Source organism: Dreissena polymorpha, chromosome 2 (assembly GCF_020536995.1).
Source record: "Dreissena polymorpha isolate Duluth1 chromosome 2, UMN_Dpol_1.0, whole genome shotgun sequence".
NCBI lineage: Eukaryota > Metazoa > Mollusca > Bivalvia > Myida > Dreissenidae > Dreissena > Dreissena polymorpha.
Window position 1 is genome coordinate 55238439 of NC_068356.1, and position 22098 is coordinate 55260536.

At 35.5% G+C, this 22098-nt stretch overlaps 3 protein-coding genes across 5 annotated transcripts in view; 1 reads left to right on the forward strand and 2 right to left on the reverse strand.

Moving 5' to 3' along the window:
• Positions 1–22098, forward strand: part of LOC127867092 (uncharacterized) — a 377266-nt gene that overhangs the window by 319489 nt on the left and 35679 nt on the right. The gene's annotated exons all lie outside the window — the stretch shown is intronic.
• Positions 1–22098, reverse strand: part of LOC127867107 (dihydrofolate reductase-like) — a 235249-nt gene that overhangs the window by 143859 nt on the left and 69292 nt on the right. The gene's annotated exons all lie outside the window — the stretch shown is intronic.
• Positions 10059–12465, reverse strand: LOC127867112 (uncharacterized). Its single transcript, XM_052408133.1, has 3 exons — positions 12282–12465; positions 11077–11221; positions 10059–10619 (listed from the first exon to the last, which is right to left on the reverse strand). Exons 1-3 carry the CDS (start codon positions 12352–12354, stop codon positions 10505–10507), a joined length of 333 nt encoding a protein of 110 aa, XP_052264093.1. The 5' UTR covers positions 12355–12465; the 3' UTR covers positions 10059–10504.

The window sequence follows — 22098 nt, forward strand, 5'->3', positions numbered from 1 at the left end:
GGTTCGTTTGTACAGTGTTTGTTTGTTTGCTCCAACTTTAACATTTGCAATAACTTTTCAATATTCAAGATAGCAACTTGATATTTGGCATGCATGTGTATCTCATGGAGCTGCACATTTTGAGTGGTGAAAGGTCAAGGTCATCCTTCAAGGTCAGAGGTCAAATATATGGGCCAAAATGGCTCATTTTATGAATACTTTTGCAATATTGAAGATAGCAACTTGATATTTGGCATGCATATGTATCTCATGGAGCTGCACATTTTGATCGGTGAAAGGTCAAGGTCATCCTTGAAGGTCAAAGGTCAAATATATGGATTAATGATACATACTATATTCTAAACGGGCTTGTCACTTAATAGGTCGCTGAAGTGTAATGGATATGGTGTCCGCCTAGCGACTGGAAGGTCACGGGTTCGATCCCCACCGTGGGAGCGTTCTTTAGATCTCCCCAAAAGACACCAAGTACTGGTTCTAGGCCCAGGAAACGGACTCGAGGGCGTTTATATAAGCCAAGGGCTTTCGATGCAATCGAGCTAAAATAAATAGGTTTAAACTAAATATATAGATTCAAAGCGGTGCAAATCAAGACATTGTGTTTCTGACAAACACATATCTTGTTTAAACCTAAATCAAGTGTCTAAATATCATGCCACTTGAAATAAAAGAGCCCTTGTGGATACAGTTTTATATACCATTTGTTGACGTAATATATTTAAAATGTGCTGACACCATTATAATATTGATAGTATACTATATCATTTATTTTTCTGGTATAATAATCAAATAATTAACTTTTTCTGTAATTATAATACCGATTGGTTATGTATTTGTAATGTTCTTGGCTTACCCTTTCCCCAGAAGAAGCAAAGTGAAAATGGCTTTTGCAACCATCATAAAACCAGAACATCTTACGAGTAACTCGCATGCTCTTCAGGTTTTATGCTGTTTGCTGCTCATCAGTGGCTCATGGTTGGAAATGAAGCCTTTAAGCTTAAAACTAGTAAGAAAGGTATTGTATTAAATTAAACTTTCTAAGGGACTTCAAATGAGTCAAAATGTGCATCAAAGTGGTAAAGGGTTACTACATTCGGAAGCAATCATCTATACACAACATGTAGTACTTTTTAACGTAATATATTATTTGATAAAATTCTAAATTGCTGACTGACATGGAAATTACATTTATTATAAATATATTTTAATATATTCATCAATAGGAACTTAGCATAAAACAGGAATACTACATTATGAAGTTAACATTGACTTATCAATGCCAATTTGAAGTTTAACCCTTTCAGTGTTGGAACGTGGCGTCTCATCAGGATCCAAACTGTTTGCTATTCTGATAATATTCTTTGAAAAAATCGAAGAAAATGCTAATTTTAGAAATTCAGCAGACGACATTTTAGCAGACGACAAATTTCCCAGCATGCAAAGGGTTAAAACACTGAACTTGTCAAATATATAGAAGCTTTTAGTTGAATTGGCTATGATAACATTACCATTGTAAGAATTTAATATTCACTCTCTACATACACACATACTCTCTACATACGCAAAAGGGAGATTTTAATTAATTAGTCATGCCAGTTCTTCTTTACAAGGAAGATTATTGACAGCTGGTCTGTTGATAGTGAGAAGTGTTCAATCCTAACTAAGTGATGTCGGAAGCATAAACAGACTTGAACAATTCCCTCGTGAGTATGCACTAGAAAAAGTATTTTGCTTTTATCGAATGAAAACCCCAGTCCGGTCAACAACTTTGTTTTCAGAAGATTCAATGTGTACATTTTTGTATTATTATGGTAAAACACTTTTATAGTAAAGTTTATAGTTAATGTAAGCAGAAAAAAATTGATTCCATTAACCAGTTAAACTAGGTCCAAAAACTAAATTGCTACTTCAAATGAAAAAGGAAAAAAAGAGCATTCTAGAAGAAACTTGTTTACCCAATTTACCCCTTGTTGATCTTGTCTTCAACCATGTGGTAACCAATATTCTCATGGTTTTCCGTTGTGGCTCTTTCCTGCTCTTACTACTAAGTACTGATTCCCGGCTCTTTCATGCTTACTACTCAGTACTGCTTCCCGATATTCTCATGGCTTTCCATTGTGGTTATTTCATGCTCAGTACTCAGTGCACTGATTCCCTGCTTACTACTCAGTACTGATTCCCGGCTAACTACTCAGTACTGATTCCCGGCTCTTTCCTGCTTATTACTTAGTACTGATTCCCAGCTCTTTCATGCTTACTACTCAGTACTGATTCCCGGCTCTTTCAAGCTTAGTACTCAGTACTGATTCCCTGCTTACTACTCAGTACTGATTCCCTCCTCACTACGCAGAACTATTTCCTGGCTCTTCCATGTTTACTACTCAGTTCTGATTCAGGCTCTTTCATACTTACTACTCAGTACTGATTCCCGATATTCTCATGGTTTTCCATAGTGGCTCTTTCATTCTTACTACTTGTTACTGATTCCCGATATTCTCATGGTTTTCCAGTGTGGTTCTTTCATGCTTACTACTCAGTATACTGATTCTCTGCTCATTCATGCTTACTACTCAGTACTGATTCCCGAAATTCTCATGGTTTTTTAATGTCTCTTTCATGCTAGCTACTCAGTACTGCTTCCCAGCTTACATCTCAGTACTGATTCCCGGCTCTTGTATGCTTGCTACAAAGTACTGCTTTCTAAAAGAAAAGTTTAATAATGCTGGTCCGAAATTGCAAGTTTTTTAAATTGTACATGTTGAATATACATATATATTTATAATAAATAATATGAACAAATATAATTGCTTAAAACATCAGCCAATAATACAGACACTCAATTAATCTGATAGATTATTAAGATATTATTAATATGATTTAATATAACAGTGATAGAAAACTGAATTAGAATTGGAATACATTTTAAAGCAATAACTAGTTTTGTAAACCTGATTTCTGTGTGTGTCCCTTTTTTGTATTGTTATTGTTTTTTAGCTCGACTATTATATATGAAATATATATAGTGCAGCTATCCTACTCATCCCGGCGTAGGCGTTAGTGTTAGCGTGCAAATGTTAAAGTTTGCGTACTACCCCAAATATTTTCATTGTCCCTTGACATATTGCTTTCATATTTTGCATACTTATTTACCAACATGACCCCATTACCTATAAACAAGAGCAGACCACTGAATCAAGCATTTTGACAGAATTATTGCCCCTTTTATACTTAGAATATGCATATTATTGATAAATCTATGTTAAAGTTTGCGTACTACCCCAAATATTTCCTATGTCCTTTGACGTTTTGCTTTTTATTTTGCATACTTGTTTACCAACATGACCCCAACCTATAAACAAAAGCAGACCACTGAATCAAACATTTTCACAGAATTATTGCCCCTTTTATACTTACAATATGCATTTTATTGATAAATCTATGTTAAAGTTTGCGTACTACCCCAAATATTTCCTATGTCTCTTGACATATTGCTTACATATTTTGCTTACTAGTTTACCAACATGACTCCAACCTATTTACAAGAGCAGACCACTGTATCAAGCATTTTGACAGAATTATTGCCCCTTTTATACTTAGAATATGCATATTATTGATAAATCTATGTTAAAGTGTGCGTACTACCCCAAATATTTCCTATGTCCCTTGACATATTGCTTTCATATTTTGCATACTTGTTTACCAACATGACCCCAACCTATAAACAAGAGCAGACAACTGTATCAAGCATTTTTACAGAATTATGGCCCCTTTTATACTTAGATAATTAAACATTTTGCTTAAATTAATTGCCACACCTTCTTTATTTATGATCAGATTTTATTATTACTTTGACAAAACAACACTTACCTGAATACCACAATGGATTCCACCCAAACAATACCCCACGCCCCAACCCAGAATCCCTGCCCCCCCCTGCCCCCACCTCCCCCCATCCCCATTTTTTTTTTCCTTTTTTTATTTTTGAAAGATTTATAAATGACCACACCCCACATTATACCCCCCTCTCAAAACCCCCTACCCCCCCGCCAAAAAAAAAATTTTTGTTTTCCTTTTTTTATTTTGGAAAGATCGTCTAATAAATTACCCCACCCCACATTATACCCCCCTCTCAACCCCCCTACCCTCCCCAAAAAATTTGTTTTTTCATTTTTTTATTTTTAAAAGATCTTCCATTATAAATTATTCAATATGAACAATTTCCCCATGATGGCTTACGTTATACTGTCAAGCACTCGATTAGTCGAGCCGCTGTCATCTGACAGGTCTTGTTTATAATTCTGATATGTATAATTTGTGCATAATGTTTTTTTTAAAAGAAGTTATACTCTACACAAATATCTCTGAAACTTGATCATGATCCTTATATGGTGAAACTGATCACAGTGTCCTGTCAGGTTTTTCCTTTACAATTTTTCTCAATGCAGATATAACTAATTGTTCTGGCTCATTGATTTGCACATATATTGCCTTTTTATGTCCCCCACTATAGTAGTGGGGGACATATTGTTTTTGCCCTGTCTGTTGGTCTGTCTGTTGGTCTGTTGGTCTGTCTGTTGGTCTGTTGGTCTGTTTGCGCCAACTTTAACATTTTGCAATAACTTTTACTATTTTGAAGATAGCAACTTCATATTTGGCATGCATGTGTATCTCATGAAGCTGCACATTTTGAGTGGTGAAAGGTCAAGGTCGTCCTTCAAGGTCAGGGGTCAAATATATATGGCCAAAATCGCTCATTTTATGAATACTTTTGCAATATTGAAGATAGCAACTTGATATTTGGCATGCATGTGTATCTAATGGAGCTGCACATTTTGAGTGGTAAAAGGTCAAGGTCAAGGTCATCCTTCAAGGTCAGAGGTCAAATATATGTGGCCCAAATCGCTTATTTTATAAATTCTTTTGCAATATTGAAGATAGCAACTTGATATTTGGCATGCATGTGCATCTCATGGAGCTGCACATTTTGAGTGGTGAAAGGTCAAGGTCAAGGTCATCCTTCAAGGTCAGAGGTCAAATATATGTGGCCCAAATCGCTTATTTTATGAATACTTTTGCAATATTGAATATAGCAACTTGATATTTGGCATGCATGTGTATCTCATGGAGCTGCACATTTTGAGTGGTGAAAGGTCAAGGTCAAGGTCATCCTTCACAAGGTCAAGGTCATCCTTCAAATTCAAACGTCATATAGGGGGACATTGTGTTTCACAAACGCATCTTGTTCTGGAACCTATTCTTAAAATAAACCCATATATTAACTTAGCGCATTATTGGGGAGCATTGATAAGTTTTACTTTAATATTATTGTTTTTCATATATGATTAGGAATGTAAGCAACACTTAATTAAGAGTATTGTAGAATCAGTTGAATGAATCTATTTTGTTAAATATTATCATTGTTGTGCTTTTACTTCCACTTTCCACATTTGCATTAATATAAATACAGTGACTCCGCGTTTATCCGGATCTTGATAGTCCGGAAATCTCGCGATGCTGACGAAAGTCAAGGAGAACGGATTTATTATGCAGTATTTTGCCCCGTTAAGTCCGGAATCTTGTGTTCCGATCCGGACGTAGATTTCGCGACACCATGAATCTGTGTATTTAGCTGTAATTATGTCTCTTTAATCTGGATGCTTCCCAACATGGGGGCTTAATCGCCCACCTGCCCTATAAACAAAAGCGCAATCACCGAGGCGTGAAGTATTGTTGTTTTAGGCTTTATCGCCATCCCGTCGTTTTAACAAAAGCGCCTTCACTGAGGCGTGAAATATTGTGTTTAGGCGTAATAGCTAATAAGCATGACTAAAAATGGTTTGACTCCGACTTAAAACTTAAACTGATGTCGGCATTACACAATGTATAGCAAATGACACAATGTCTTTAAAGAGCTGAACATGCGACCAATTAAGACACTGATTACAATCGGACCGTCATCGTGACTGTGTGAAAAGTTGTGCAAGGATTATTTAAGCAGTCCATTTAAAACGCATCAAATGTTACGTGTCGCTATTTTAATTAGTTCAATATTCTGTTGTATGAGACGGGTTATAAATGAGGATATAAAAACAGTATAGCAGTTTTATATTGTATTGTCATTTGCCTTCAACACCCTTGATTTGTGACTCTGTGACACCACCAGCTATCAGCTCGCATTCCACCCATGGCAACATCTTTTCACTGCGGCAGTATCACACGAGATACACGCAGTCCTCATGGAAAGTGTATACAGCAACGAAACATTGATTCAATACTACGCTATCAATGCTTAACAGTGTGATTGCAACATTCACAAAGCTTTACGTCATGTGTGCACATGTACATGATTGATCGAAAATTCAGTAACACGTTTTTGTTTTTACATTGTTTAACAAACATTTTTTTTTAAATTACATAAATGGTTCAGTAACAAGAAAATATCATTCTTGATGCAAAATAAGTATGTAAATGTACATACACATAAAGTTTATTTCATAAGGTTAATATTTATGCCCCCCTTCGAAGAAGAAGGGGTATATTGCTTTGCTCAAGTCAATCGGTCGGACGGGCTCACGAATGATACATTGTGTGTCTAATAATTTGTGGGACTATCAAAATCGTATTGTGGGTCTTTTCATTCTTGTTTCTAACGAATGATACATTGTGTGTTTTTCAGACTTCTGTGTCTATATCACTGCGTGTCTTTTCACCCAAATTAATTGTGGGATCATATTATGTCAAATAAAGAGTTATAACTCCACTGGAAAACTATGTATTTAACACAAATACATGTACCAACAAATGACACATATGTTAGAAATGTTTAATAAAAAACATATTGTATCAAATAACTGTCACCAATGCCTACTTTTATAAATGTAAACTAATACAATCAAGTATTTGCAATCTATGCTAGTGCTCTAAAGAAACAATACAACACCTATTCGTTGAATGTAGAAAATTTCAACCATTGTAATCACTTTCCCCAAAACTTAAGCAAAAGGAATATTGACATAAATTTCCTTTATCATGTTCAAAAATATTATAAATGAAATGATCCGCATTGTGCATCAAATTGCGCTTAACCACAACTAACTGGATTCACACAGTAAAAATGGCAACATTGTATAATGTAATTTCTTCTCTTTCTAACTTCAGCCATACAAAACCACATACCCGGTAAAGCATCACACACCAAGACCATGGTAACCCACCAATTCAACATACATTCAGGTACATTTACACAACATGACTTAAAACTACACATTTTTTTATTTTTCAGAGGTGTATGTAAAGACATATAGTGGATATTTTGCCTGCAAGATAAATGCTCAAAAGTAATGTGCATCATTGGTCTATTCAAAACAATGTTGCAAACCAGTAAATGACAAAATGCAGGCATACTGGACAAACTTTAATAGCATAAGATTAACAAAATGGTTGTGGGATGTCACTAATATGAACCTAATATCAATTATTGTGGGTCATCAAAGGAAGATACAATGAAATTGTTACTGAAAAAAAATGACCTTATTCTTAAACTAAAATATCCGTCTCTGTAGGAAGAGTGTAAAGATTAGTAAATATCAGATTTAACTATGTTTGCAAATGGATTTTACTGCAGTAGAACAAAATGGAACAAAATAAAACAATTAAAAACGAGGGCTGCCAGAGGACAGCGCTGGACAACTTTTCTGAATACTTGTCACATATTTGCTCAGATCACATGTTAATTTTCAATATGTTCAAGTTATTACAGAGAATAATCTCAGATTACACTTACTTTTCAGTACATTGAAGTTTTGTAATTTAAGCTTTTGTAATGAAAAACTAACATTGACAAATACAAATAACATTTTCTCAAAGTTATTTGTGATTTATAAAAAAATTAACCACAGCAAATGCCGCGGTGGGTACACTAGCTCTCATTTTCTTTGAAAAGTTGAGCTTAACGACACCTAGGGAAAGTCAAACAAATATTGAAATTGAATGTTGTATTCTTCTACAGACTCAGTATAAATCCTATCTACAACATGTATAGACAGTTAATATGTATAAAATATATCTCCATTTACCTATACACACACGTGACATGAACTTCAGAACTAGCTGCCTGTCGAGCCCAGTGTCAATAAAGCAAAGTTGGTATCCTGTTTGCACACAGACACAATAAATAATTAAAAAAAACTGACAAAAACCAACAAGAAATATTTGTTTAAAAAAGAGTCAATGCATTAGGGAGATACAGACCGGACAAGGTGTATGATGCTAATTTTTGACCTTTGAACTCTTATATCGACTTGAGCGACTATATATGAGGCAATCAGAAGCCTGTTTATGAAAATGACGAGCCAATAAACACCAGGCTTTCTAACAGACACATGCGCGTACACCCGCGTGTTGGACCATGTGGCTTTTTTGTGTAGTGGGACTGTCAAACTCGCAGAACCCATGCAACGGATTTATATTTGACGATATTTGAAGTGTGACCTTGACCTTTGAGCTAGAGACCTGGATCTTTCGTGATGCACACCGGCTCATGGTGTTTAACAATTATGCAAAGTTATTTTTAAAAAAGTGTCAATGCATAAGGGAGATACAGACCGGACAAGGTGTTTTATGTTAATTTTTGACCTTTGAACTCTTATATTGACTTGAGCGACTATATCTGAGGCAATAAGAAGCCTGTTTAAGAAAACGACGAGCCAATGAACACCAAGCTTTCTAATCGACGCATGCGCGTACACCCGCGTGTTGGACATGTGGCTTTTTGTGTAGTGGGACTTTCAAACTCGCAGAACCCATACAACAGATTTATATTTGACGATATTTGAAGTGTGACCTTGACCTTTGAGCTAGAGACCTGGATCTTTCGTGTTGCACACCGGCTCATGGTGTTGAACAATTATGCCAAGTTATTTTTAAAAAAGTGTCAATGCATAAGGGAGATACAGACCGGACAAGGTGTATAATGCTAATTTTTGACCTTTGAACTCTTATATCGACTTGAGCGACTATATCTGAGGCAATCAGAAGCCTGTTTATGAAAACGACGAGCCAATGAACACCAGGCTTTCGAATCGCCGCATTAACATACACCCGTGTGTTGGACATGTGTGGTTTTTTTTGTGTAGTGGGAGTGTCAAACTCGCACAACCCATACAACGTATCTATATTTGACGATATTTGAAGTGTGACCTTGACCTTTGAGCTAGAGACCTGGATCTTTCGTGTTGCACACCGGCTCATGGTGTTTAACAATTATGCCAAGTTATTTAAAAACAAAGTTTCAATGCATAAGGGGGATACAGACTGGACAAGCAATCCTGACCCAAAACCTAAACCAACGTACATACAGACACGCAAGTGCAATTGTGGCAACTATATCGAGCTCAATCCCAGCGGCTTGACAAAAATTATTCCAATCATACTGGTAAACATTACCATCAGAAAATACTAATTGTCAGTGTTTTATTCAACTGCCTCGTCCTTTTAAAATATTACAAACCAGTAACTGTATAACAAAAAAACATGCTTAGGGTGTGTTTATATGTATTTTGAACTAACAATTTCAAACTAAAAATGTCTAGACAACTCTTACAAAGTTTCCTCAAGATTTGTCAAACTTGATATTATCTTGAAAAAAAATGGATCAAAAATGTGTCTTCAAGCATATGTACAATTATTTTTGTAAATTTTTGCACACATTCTAGCTTTTGGACCCACATAGCCCAGATTCCATATTGGTCTTGCCAAAACATTTTCTTCAAGTTTGAACCATACATATGGCAGCTTAAGTTACATATTATAAGCAACTTTTGGAAAGGACACACAATCTCTTTTTTTTAAATAACAAAAGTTGTGAATCTAAGAAAAACCACAGGAGAGAAAAGAATCTATTTGGAAAAATGTTGCTTCCTAAGTAGTTACAAATAGAGCTTGCTTCTAAAATTCATTTGTGACCTTATGTTCATAACATGTGTTTTTATTATATACCTTAAACTTTACTTATATTATTTGTAAACTGAAATCAGGTATATAAGAAAATAAATAAGGTACCTTCCAAAAGCATCCATGAAGCAAAAAGGAAAATATTGTATCTAAGCTTTTGTATTAGCATTTTTAACGTTTGATAATATACCAGATTCTTTTCCACCTTTAGACATATATATAGTAAAGTTTCAATTCAACAAATAAAATGCACACACAAAAATCACCACTTGCATACAAACATCACCCATATTTGCCAAGTCACTGTTGCATGAACTTTTCAATGTCCCTCGAAGGTATTCTTATTATGTTCCATCCGAGTACCGGTAGTAAACATGTTTTTATTTTTTCTTATGATTCATTGCACTAATTTTCTTAATTATCTTGTCGTTTGACCTTTTCCATATTTGCCCAGTTTTCTTACGACTTTTCTGTTTGGCATCTTCAACCTGCTGTTTCCGCGGACAAATTCCACTTTTTAGATATTCACTAAAGTAAGTTTTTATTTCCTCCATTTCTACCTCTGTGAATTTCTGACGTTTGCAGCCTTTTTGGGGGGCTTCCTTTTTCTCTTTCCCTCAAATTCCTCTTCATCCCCATTTGATATAGTGTGGTCATCTTCGTCCATGCTTCTTAAAAATTTACAAAGAATATTATTCAAATAGAAGCAAGCAACACTAATTCAAAACTTATTACAAATGTATAGTCCTTATTTCTGACAACACACACTACAGTTGCGATAATTAAATCAAAAGGACAACGAGGATTCTGCTATATTGGTCTTCTCAGATGAGCTTGTTCAGCATAAATTTCCAAAACATGACCAAAACGCAACCTATTGTCTAATAGACAAGATTCACATCAAATATTTAAGCCCTAGTTCTTGTTCTATCAGAAAATGAGTTTTCTCTATGCTCACAATGAGCATTTTGTAATCCGGTGCGCTGAAAAAAAGTACTGAGATCTTAGAAAGCCATTCGAAAAAGTAAGAAAAGTAAAAACACTGGAAAGCGCAACTCAGCTAAAAAACATTGATCTCCAATGGGGATATTAAAGTACATTGTTTCAATGTTTTTTAATTTAACTTACCCATATCCATCTGGGGCATCAAGACTTGTGTGCTCAGCATCGACTTCTGCTTGACATTCAAGACTTGTGTGCTCAGCATCGACTTCTGCTTGACTTTCTGCTCTATTTTCATTACCACATGTCTCTGGACCAGATGTTAAAATGTCTGAAAACATTCATCAACTGTTTACAATGTGTACTGTTAACAGTAAATGCACCTACATATTTATCGGATTTTCATCAATTTCATAATCAAGCATCTGCCATGTACAATAAAACAACAGTCTCCATTATAGCAGGGCCACTATGGTTTGAAAAGGGATATAGATATACAGCCTGCAAATTTAATAATTTGATTGGCTGATAAGGTAGGTCCAAACAATAATATAGATTTCAGCAAGAAACTCCGGGAAATGCCATTTTGTTTTAAGTCAGTCTGAATCTATTCTAGTATTAAATAAGAAAGTAAATGTGAAATGTTATACATACATGTAGATATTTAAATAACATCATTAATAAGTAAGTGTTTGATATTGGCCCTGTAATTTGTCCTCGGGTCAGTCTTATTGGCCCTCTGCCTTGGGCGAGTACGACTGCCCTTGGAAAAATAACAGTCGATACCAATATCAAATCACTTAATCATCAACAAATAGTCAAAATCAGTGCTAAGAAAAAATATATATATATATATTAGATATAAGACATTTATGCAAGAAAAATATACACATACATGTGTTGTCCTAGAACAACATTAACATTTTGCATTTAACTGCTAAATCTGGTACTTACAAAACTTTTATTATTCAATCATTATATTAAATAGTTAAATGTGCTTTTAGTTTATAATTTTTATACCATTAGAACACTGAATCTAATTTAATTATAATTGATTAAAACAAGATCACCGCATAACGGGTGCCAACGCTCGGCTGCGGATGCAGTATTGAATAAATGAAAGCTTGTCAGATATTAATTTTTTTGAAGGTCACAGTGACCTTGACCTTTGACCTTGTGACCCAAAAATGGGTGTGGCATGTAAAACTCAGCAAGGTGAATCTAAATATGAAGTTTTAAAGTTGTAGGTGGAAGCACTTTGATAAGAGAGCAAATTGTCAAGGTTTTAGCACCAGTCGGACGGTAGACAGCAGACGCCGAACAACGAGCTGGCTGTGACAATAACTCGGGTTTTTTCCGAAAACAGCAGAGCTAAAAATCATCAAAAATACCTTCAAAAGGAATGCTCCCAATTTCATCAAGACTCTTTCCTACAAACTTTTCTGTAAGGTCCATGTCTTGCATCAGCAATTTTGACTCTTTCAATGAAGCCAGACATTTGCCTGTAGTGGTCCAAGCGCACTCTCGTTGTATGACCCAGGTGGCTACACAGCCATTGTAGCTTGTTTGGTTTCAAGTTTATCACCTGAAAATAATATTATGATCAGAAATTGCAATCATCAATCATTGTTTAATGAACTGCACTTTGGTTCTCATTACTTTTTGGGCTGATAGGAAGGCTTGTTATTGTGTAATTCATTTAATATGGGAAGGTGAAAAGTCATTCTGACTTAAAAGAAAAGTTCCTGCATTCATAAGTCTAAGAAATTGTGTATTGTGCTTAAAAAAATAAAATAAACAAAAGATGTGTTTGTCAGAAACACAATGACCCCTATTGCGTCCCTTTGAGGCCATATATTTGACATTTGACCTGGAAGGATGACCTTGACCTTTCATCACTCAAAATGTGCAGCTCTATGAGATACACATGCATGCCAAATATCAAGTTGCCATCTTCAATATTTCAAAAGATTTGACCAAGGTTAAAGTTTCAACGACCCTTTGAAGCCATATATTTGATCAAGTTGTTATCTTCAATATTAAAAAAGTTATTCATTATTGCAAAAGTTTAACCAAGGTTAAAGTTTTCAACAGAATGACAGACAGACAGGCGAAAAACAATATACCCCAGATCCTTCGATCCGAGCATAATAATCCACTGTTAAATTTAAATGAGTTCCAAACCCACAAAGTACGAGATATAATCTTTACCTGGCTCAATGTTGCAGTTGTTTCCTAAGGTTCACCTCCTGACTGATTGTGTGTGATGTATCTTGACGTTCTGATGAGCAAACCTCTTGACTGGCTGTAGGGGATGTATCTTTATGTGCTGATGGCCAAACCTCTTGACTAGCTGTGGGTGATGTATCTTGACCTGCCGATGAGCAAACCTCTTGACTGGTTGTGGGTAATGTATCTTGACGTTCTGATGGCCAAACCTCTTGACTGACTGTGGGTGATGTTTCTTTACCTGCTGAAGACCGAACCTCTTGACTGGCTGTAGGTGATGAATCTTGACTTCCTGATGAGCACACCTCTTGACCAGCTGTGGGCGATGTATCTTGACCTGATGATGAGCACACCTATTTACTGGCTGTGGGTGATGTATCTTAACCTACATCCTGATTTGAAGGGATAAAATCATTAACAAAAAATAATAAAATGCCAGCGTATTGGTCAATGATGTGCAGACTTATGAATTATAAAATCAAAAAGGTGAAAATAATCACATACACAAACATTATGTGTATAGGTAAAGCCAAAATTGTTAATATGTTTGTACACACATTTTGAATTGAAATCAAAGAAAAATGAATAGTTTAAAAACGTGTTACTTTGCAGTAAATGTTGTGGATTTTCCATTTATTTTAGTTAGTTTGTAAAACTGAACATATTTAAAAGGCAAGTAACAGAAATATTAATGTATCAAAAGTTTATGTTTTTATACCTTTAAGAACCCCTCCTTCAATGCAAACTCTCCATCATTTAAGAAGGCCTCCAAGTTCTTTGGTTGTTTCTGTAAAGCCACTGAAATGAATTTGTTTTTATATTTGATTATATGACTTTTTGTGTCATTAATAGGCATGATTTGTGTATATGAACTACATCACTAGTGTATTTTTTATCCCTATTGCTAATGTGTCTTTAATAACAATCTAGCAACTGTCATGTCCATAACTTGTGTGACTATAATGTCCAAAATTTGTGTGACTTAACTGTCCATAACCTTAGTGACTGCCAAGTCCATAAATTGTGAGACTTTAATGTCAATAATCTAAGTAACTGTCATGTCCATAACTTGTGTGACTGTCATGTCCGTAAGTTGTGTGACTTAATTGTCCATAACATAAGTGACTGTCATGTCCATAAATTGCGTGACTTTAATATTAATAATCTTATTAACTGGAATGTCCATAACTTGTGTGACTGTCATGTCCATAAGTTGTGTGACTTATTTGTCCATAACATAAGTGACTGTCATGTCCATAAATTGCGTGACTTTAATTTTTAAACTATGAAACTGTCATGTCCATAATTTGTGTGACTTTAACATCCATAACCTAAGTGACTGTCATGTCCATAAATTGTGTGACTTTAACTTTATTAAACTATGTAACTGGCATGTCCATAATTTGTGTGACTTTAACGTCCATCACCTAAGTGACTGTCATGTCCATAAATTGTGTGACTTTAATGTTAAAAATCTAAGTAACTGTAATGACCGTAAGTTGTGTCACTGTAATGTTCGTTAGTTGTGTGACTTAATTGTCCATAACCTAAGGGACTGTCATGTCCATAAATTGTGTGACTTTAATGTTAATAATCTAAGTAACTGTAATGACCGTAAGTTGTGTCACTGTAATGTCCGTTAGTTGTGTGACTTAATTGTCCATAACCTAAGGGACTGTCATGTCCATAAATTGTGTGACTTTAATATTAATAAACTTAGTAACTGACATGTCCCTAACTTGTGTGACTGTAATGTCTGTAAGTTGTGTGACTTAATTGTCCATAACCTAAGTGGCTGTCATGACCATAAATTGTGGGACTTTAATTTTATTAAACTATGTAACTGGCATGTCCATAATTTGTGTGACTTTAACGTCCATAACCTAAGTTACTGTCATGTGCATAAATTGTGTGACTTTAATGTTAATAATCTAAGTAACTGTAATGACCGTAAGTTGTGTCACTGTAATGTCCGTAAGTTGTGTGACTTAATTGTCCATAACCTAAGGAACTGTCATGTCCATAAATTGTGTGACTTTAATGTTAATAATCTAAGTAACTGTAATGACTGTAAGTTGTGTCACTGTAATGTCCGTAAGTTGTGTGACTTAATTGTCCATAACCTAAGGGACTGTCATGTCCATAAATTGTGTGACTTTAATGTAAATAATTTAAGTAACTGTAATGACCGTAAGTTGTGTCACTGTAATGTCCATAAGTTGTGTGACTTAATTGTCTATAATCTAAGTGACTGTCATGTCCATAAATTGTGTGACTTAAATTTTATTAAACTAAGTAACTGTTATGTCTATAACTTGTATGACTTTAACGTCCATAACCTAAGTGACTGTAATGTCCATAAATTGTGTGACTTTAATGTTAATAATCTAAGTAACTGTAATGTCCGTAAGTTGTGTGACTGTCATGCCCATAAATTGTGTGACTTTAATTTAATTAAACTGCCATGTCCATAACGTGTGTGACTTTAACGTCCATAACCTAAGTGACTATTATGTCCATTAATTGTGTTACTTTAATTTTATTACACTGGGTAACTGTCATGTCCATAACGCAGGTGTGACGTGTGACTTTAACGTCCATAACCTAAGTGACTGTCATGTCCATAAATTGTGTGACTTTAATTTTAATAATCTAAGTAACTGTCATGTCCATAACGTGTGTAACTGTACTGATCATCAAGTGAGTTATTGTTGAAATCAAGTATAAGTGAAAAATAATATCAGACGCCAATTTATATTTTGGAAACTTAACACGGACAATCTAAAGCCAACTCCTATATACCTCCCTTCAATCTTTGAATAATGAATAACTCTGAACGTAATTAGGTGCACTCCAGACCCGGGGGGGTTAACTTCCTATATACGGTATACAGGGGTGTGCTGATTTTTTGGGTTGTGTTTTTCGACTAAAATTATAAATATGGGTATGGTTTTGAGCATCTAAGTATAGATATGGGTAATGAAATCAGAAATTTGCTTTTATATAAATGCATATAGATTTGAAAGTATCAGTATCAAAATGGGAATGATAAATGTCATTCTTGTACATAAATGGGTATCAATCAGTAGCGAGAAAGATGCAGAAACATGACTGTTTTTATTTGTTGCTTGATCGAACAAGATGATACTGTGACGTCATATATTAACATACGTCATAATTAAGTGACGAAATCGTTACATAATCTAAAAGTGCCGGGAAAAGTGCAGTTACTGCAAATGATTTATGAAAATTGTGTTGGAATTTGACGACTGTCAAAATAACCGACTTTATGCTACATGTGTACACGGAATAATACTCTGCCATGGTGACATCATGGATAATTATATATTTTTTGTAGAAAATTTTGATTATGTGTGGAATCATGAAATCGTTATCACAGGCTTTGAAAGCAAATTAATTTTTTTTTAATTTCCAGTCATACTTAAGAACGCTCTTTATAATATATCAAAACAACATAAGTATTTGCATAATTCAATAAGTATACAATATTGATATGATAGAGATTAAAATTCTAGAATGAAATGTGACCACTTTATCAAATTCTAGTACTGAAATGGGTCCAGTTTATCAAAATTCGTGTATTGAAATGGGATCACTTTCTCAACAGTGTCGTATACAAATGGGTCTGCTTAAAAAAAAATCTTGTATCAAAATGGGTCTACTTTATCAGAGTTGGGTCACATTTTTAGCTCATCTATTTTTTGAAAAAAAATTATGAGCTATTGTCATCACCTTGGCGTCGGCGTCGGCGTTGGCGTCGGCGTCGGCGTCCGGTTAAGTTTTGCGTTTAGGTCCACTTTTCTCAGAAAGTATCAATGCTATTGCATTTAAACTTGGTACACTTACTTACTATCATGAGGGGACTGGGCAGGCAAAGTAAGATATCTCTGGCGTGCATTTTGACAGAATTATGTGCCCTTTTTATACTTAAAAAATTGAAAATTTTGGTTAAGTTTTGCGTTTAGTTCCACTTTTCTCAGTAAGTATCAATGCTATTGCATTCAAACTTGGTACACTTACTTACTATCATGAGGGGACTGGGCAGGCAAAGTTAGATAACTCTGGCATGCATTTTGACAGAATTATGTGCCCTTTTTATACTTAGAAAATTGACAATTTTGGTTAAGTTTTGTGTTTAGGTCCATTTTATTCCTTAAGCATCAAAGCTATTGCTTTCATACTTGCAACACTTACTAACTATCATTAGGGGACTGTGCAGGCAAAGTAATGTAACTCTGACTGGCATTTTGACAGAATTATGTGCCCTTTTTATACTTAGAAAATTGAAAATTTGATTAAGTTTTGTGTTTAGGTCCACTTTATTCCTACAGTATCAAAGCTATTGCTTTCATACTTGCAAGATTTATGAACTATCATAAGGGGACGGTGCAGGCAAAGTTATGTAACTCTGACTGGTATTTGGACGGAATTATGGGCCCTTTATACTTAGAAAATTGAAAATTTGGTTAAGATTTATGTTTTGGTCCACTTTACCCCTAAAGTATCATAGATATTGCTTTCATACTTGGAACACTCACAAACTATCATAAGGGTACAGTAAAAGGACAAGTTGCATAACTCTGGTTGTCATTGTTACGGAATTATGGCCCTTTTTTGACTTAGTAACTTTTAATATATGGTTAAATTTTGTGTTTCGATCCACTCGAAGTATCAAGGCTATTGCTTTCAAACTTCAAATACTTACATGCTATCATGAGGTTACTGTACCTGGCAACTTGAATTTTACTTTGACCTTTGAATGACCTTGACTCTCAAGGTCAAATTATTAAATTTTGCTAAAATTGCCATAACTTCTTTATTTATGATTAGATTTGATTGATACTTTGATGAAACTACTCTTACCTGACATACCACAATAGACTTCACCCAAACCATCCCCCGTGCCCTCCCCCCCCTGCCCCCCCCTCCCCCCCCTCCCCCCCTCCCTCCTCCCCCCCCCCCTAATTTTTTTTTTTTTTTTTTTTTTTTTTTTTTTTTAAGATCATCTCACAAATGACCACCACACCCTCACACTATACCCCCACCCCACCACCCCCCACCCCCCAATTTTTTTTTTTGATTTTTTTTTTTTTTTTTTTTTTTAAAGATCATCTCACAAATTATCACCACACCCTCACACTATACCCCCCCCCCATTTTTTTTTTAAACGGTTATGTTTGAAATACCGTCCAACCATCGCACCCGAACCCCCCCCCCCCCCTCCGATTTTTTTTTTTTTTTTTTTTTTCGCTTTTTTGAAAGATAATGTAATAAATGTCCACAACCCCACACTATACACCCCCTCTTCACTCCACTCCTCCCTCCTTTGTGATTGAAAATGAGAGTCCCTTCACCTTTAAAAAGAAAATAGATGAGCGGTCTGCACCCGCAAGGCGGTGCTCTTGTTGAAGTCTCAGCGGGACACTCCTTGTAACCCTAAAATTTGGGAAGTTACTGAAGGTTGGTGGCTCTACCCAAACGCACAAACCAAATACATAACGAATAAACAATCCCACAATAAAAGTATTTCAGGGCGTTTTTCAAGAGAATGTAAAACTACCCATACCACTGGAATTAAAACAACAGCACCGCATAACGGGTGCCAACGCTCGGCTGCGGGTGCAGTTTTGAATAAAAGATTGTCAGAATTGTTTTTTTAGAGGTCACAGTGACCTTGACCTCTGACCTAGTGACCTCAAAAATGGATGTTGCGTGCAGAACTCCTCAAGGTGCACCTACAAATGAAGTTTCAAAGTTGTAGGTTGAAGCACTTTGACTTTAGAGACAAATGTCAAGGTTTTAGCACGACGCGGACGGCAGACGGCGGACGAAGAGCTGGCTATGACAATACCTCGGTATTTCTCCAAAAACAGCCGAGCTAAAAATCAGCTCAATATCAGTAGTTTGAAAGAATTGTTCGTATTTGCAATCCTGTGGTAATATCCACACATGTTGATTTGTAAAAAGCAACAAGACTGCTTTACTTTCCAACTGTTAATTGTATATCCTTAGGAAAAATTACAGTTCACTCAGTCTTTTATTTATCAATTTGCACCATCTTAATTTTTTACATTGATCATAGTGTGAAAATGCACAGAACTTAGACCAGCATTGAATATTCCAATAAAAGTTAAACATTTTATAAACACAATGACTATAATATTTTCTCTTCTAGTATTTGCATTGGTCGACCATCAAGGCTGTAAATTTGGCTGAAAAAAGGCAGATTTACCTCAGAATTATATACAAACAAAATTTTCATGCAAGTACATTGTGTGTTTGTGTTGAATGTAAAATTTATATTTACATGTCTATTTATTTAAGTAATAACTTTCAACTGCAAATTATATAGCAGCAATGCACCAGCTACTCACATAAAAACAAAATGAACACTGTCAAAGAAAACTAAACAGTTCTGTTCCTCTTGTTTTATAAACTCATAATGTTTTAATAGTTCATCTGGTGACAAACTTTACCCAGATTTAAACTTAACCTAGATATCATTACACGACCCTAATAACATTTCAAGGGACAGGGGCCCTCATGTAGGGGAATTTAACATCGTTTTGAAGAAAAAGGGGAAATTGTTTGAGCTTTATGTTCAATTTATGTTGTTCAAATAAAAGAAATCCAACTTCACATTTTATGCAATCTTTATAATCGCCAATGCATCTTTAAAAGAAAATAAGAAAATCCTATAATATGTTTCACTGAAAACAGTGTAATGATCAACGTTTTTGCTTGAGCAATACACATTTATTTGATCGTAAGATGTAAAACTTAAACATGTAGTCAGCCAACACATGGTTTCCCTGGAAAAGCCACATTTTAAGACACACTGGTAATGGTTACAATTGACAGGTAGCTAGTTTCTTCGGCACCTGGTTACTTCGGCATCGTAATTAAATGCCACTTTGGCATTCCGGTTTGACCAGTTCGGCATTTACTGTTTGTCTAATCTAATTAAAATCTGATTATGGTGGCTGCCGCCCCACAACGCCGCTTTACTTTTTTTCCATATAATTATTTTTTGCTGCAGCAAAGTTGTTTACAAACAAAATGGCGGCGTATTTTTAACGTTGCTAACGACAAGCAGGTGCGCGTTAAAAAACAGCGAAATTATAAACAACTATTGAAAGCAATGTGCGTTTACTCTTTTAAAATTAGTTGTGCTTATGGCATAGTGGATGTAAAAAAAATGAGATATTGTATTTCCCGATCACTGTGTGGCCAATAAAACATTTCAAAATGACCTCATTTATTCCTGTTTTCATTGCTTAAACTGGGTGCCATAAGTCATTCACAAAAAGAAAACATCTAAATGGATTATACATATAGAAAGAAAACATACAAAACTTACCTCACATATGGTTCTATAAAATATAAATCCGTTATCCATTATGTTGGTTTCTGCGACGTTTAAAACAGTCCCACTACACACAAAAGCCACATGTCCATCATGCGGGAGAACACAGGTGCACGCGCATGCGTCGATTAGAAAGCCTGGTGTTCATTGGCTCGTCTTTTTTATAAACAGGCTTCTGATTGCCTCAAATATAGACGCTCAAACTTTCACGGACACTTGCAAAAATAAAAGTTACCGTCTCGTCCATCGCATAGACAGTTTTACATGGACATCCTTTGGACACACTTTGGACAAAAACGTTGTGCGACTTCTCCAGATAGGTTTAAAGTTGCACAAGACACATTTTGACGAACTTTGGGCAAATGTATTGTGCGACTAGTCGCACAATGAAATTAAGACACACAATGTATATCTAGGTATAAAAAAAGTTGCACAATGTATCATTCGTGAGAACGGTCGGTCTGTCGGTCCGTCCACCAGGTGGTTGTCAGATGATAACTCAAGAACGCTTGGGCCTAGGATCATGAAACTTCATAGGTACAATAACTCGCAGATGACCCCTATTGATTTTGAGGTCACTAGATCAAAGGTCAAGGTCACAGTGACCCGAAATAGTAAAATAGTTTTTGGATGATAACTCAAGAACGCATACGCCTAGGATCATAAAACTTCATAGGTAGATTGATCATGACTTGCAGATGACCCCTATTGATTTTGAGGTCACAAGGTCAAAGGTCAAGGTCACGGTGACCCTATATAGTAAAATGGTTTCCCGATGGTAACTCAAGAACGCATACGCCTAGGATCATGAAACTTCATCGTTAGATAGATCATGACTTGCAGATGACCCCTATTGATTTTGAGGTCACAAGGTCAAAGGTTAAGGTCACGGTGACCCGAAATAGTAAAATGGTTTTGGGATGATAACTCAAGAACGCATACGCCTAGGATCATGAAACTTCATATATACATTGATCATGACTTGCAGATGACCCCTATTGATTTTCAGGTCCCTAGGTCAAAGCTCAAGGCCACAGTGACAAAAAACGTATTCACACAATGGCTGCCACTACAACGGACAGCCCATATGGGGGGCATGCATGTTTTACAAACAGCCCTTGTTAACTCTTAAAACGGCACTGGTTCGATAATCCGGAAGATTTGTTTATTCCGAAATTTTGTACCGGAACAGACGCGTATGGATAAATGGGTGGTCACTGTACTACATTCTAAAGTGTGTGATGTTTTCTCAGACTTAATAACGCAATTTCGAAGTTTAAAGCACATACGATGTAAATGATATTAAAAGATTTAATTGAACAATTTGTATGGTCACATTAAATTCTTGTAATTTAATATTCGCCCTCTAAATACTGGTTTTTAATACCAAGTCATAACTGCACACTTCAACCACTGCTTGAGAAGATAGCAACTTGATATTTGGCATTCATGTGTATCTCATGGAGCTGCACATTTTGAGAGGTGAAAGGTCAAGGTTAAAGTCATCCTTCAAGATCAAAGGTCAAATATATGGGGACATAGTGTTTCACAAACACATTGCTTGTTGTCCCCTAACGATTTCACTGCAGGGG

Excerpts from the sequence above, each read along its gene's own strand:
- LOC127867112 (XM_052408133.1), bottom strand. The coding sequence starts at position 12,354 with ATGCAAGACATGGACCTTACAGAAAAGTTTGTAGGAAAGAGTCTTGAT. Across the intron at positions 11,222-12,281 it reads TGGGAGCATTCCTTTTGAAG|ACATTTTAACATCTGGTCCA; the intron begins GTATTTTTGATG and ends GAATGTTTTCAG. Across the intron at positions 10,620-11,076 it reads GATGCCCCAGATGGATATGG|AAGCATGGACGAAGATGACC; the intron begins GTAAGTTAAATT and ends TAAATTTTTAAG.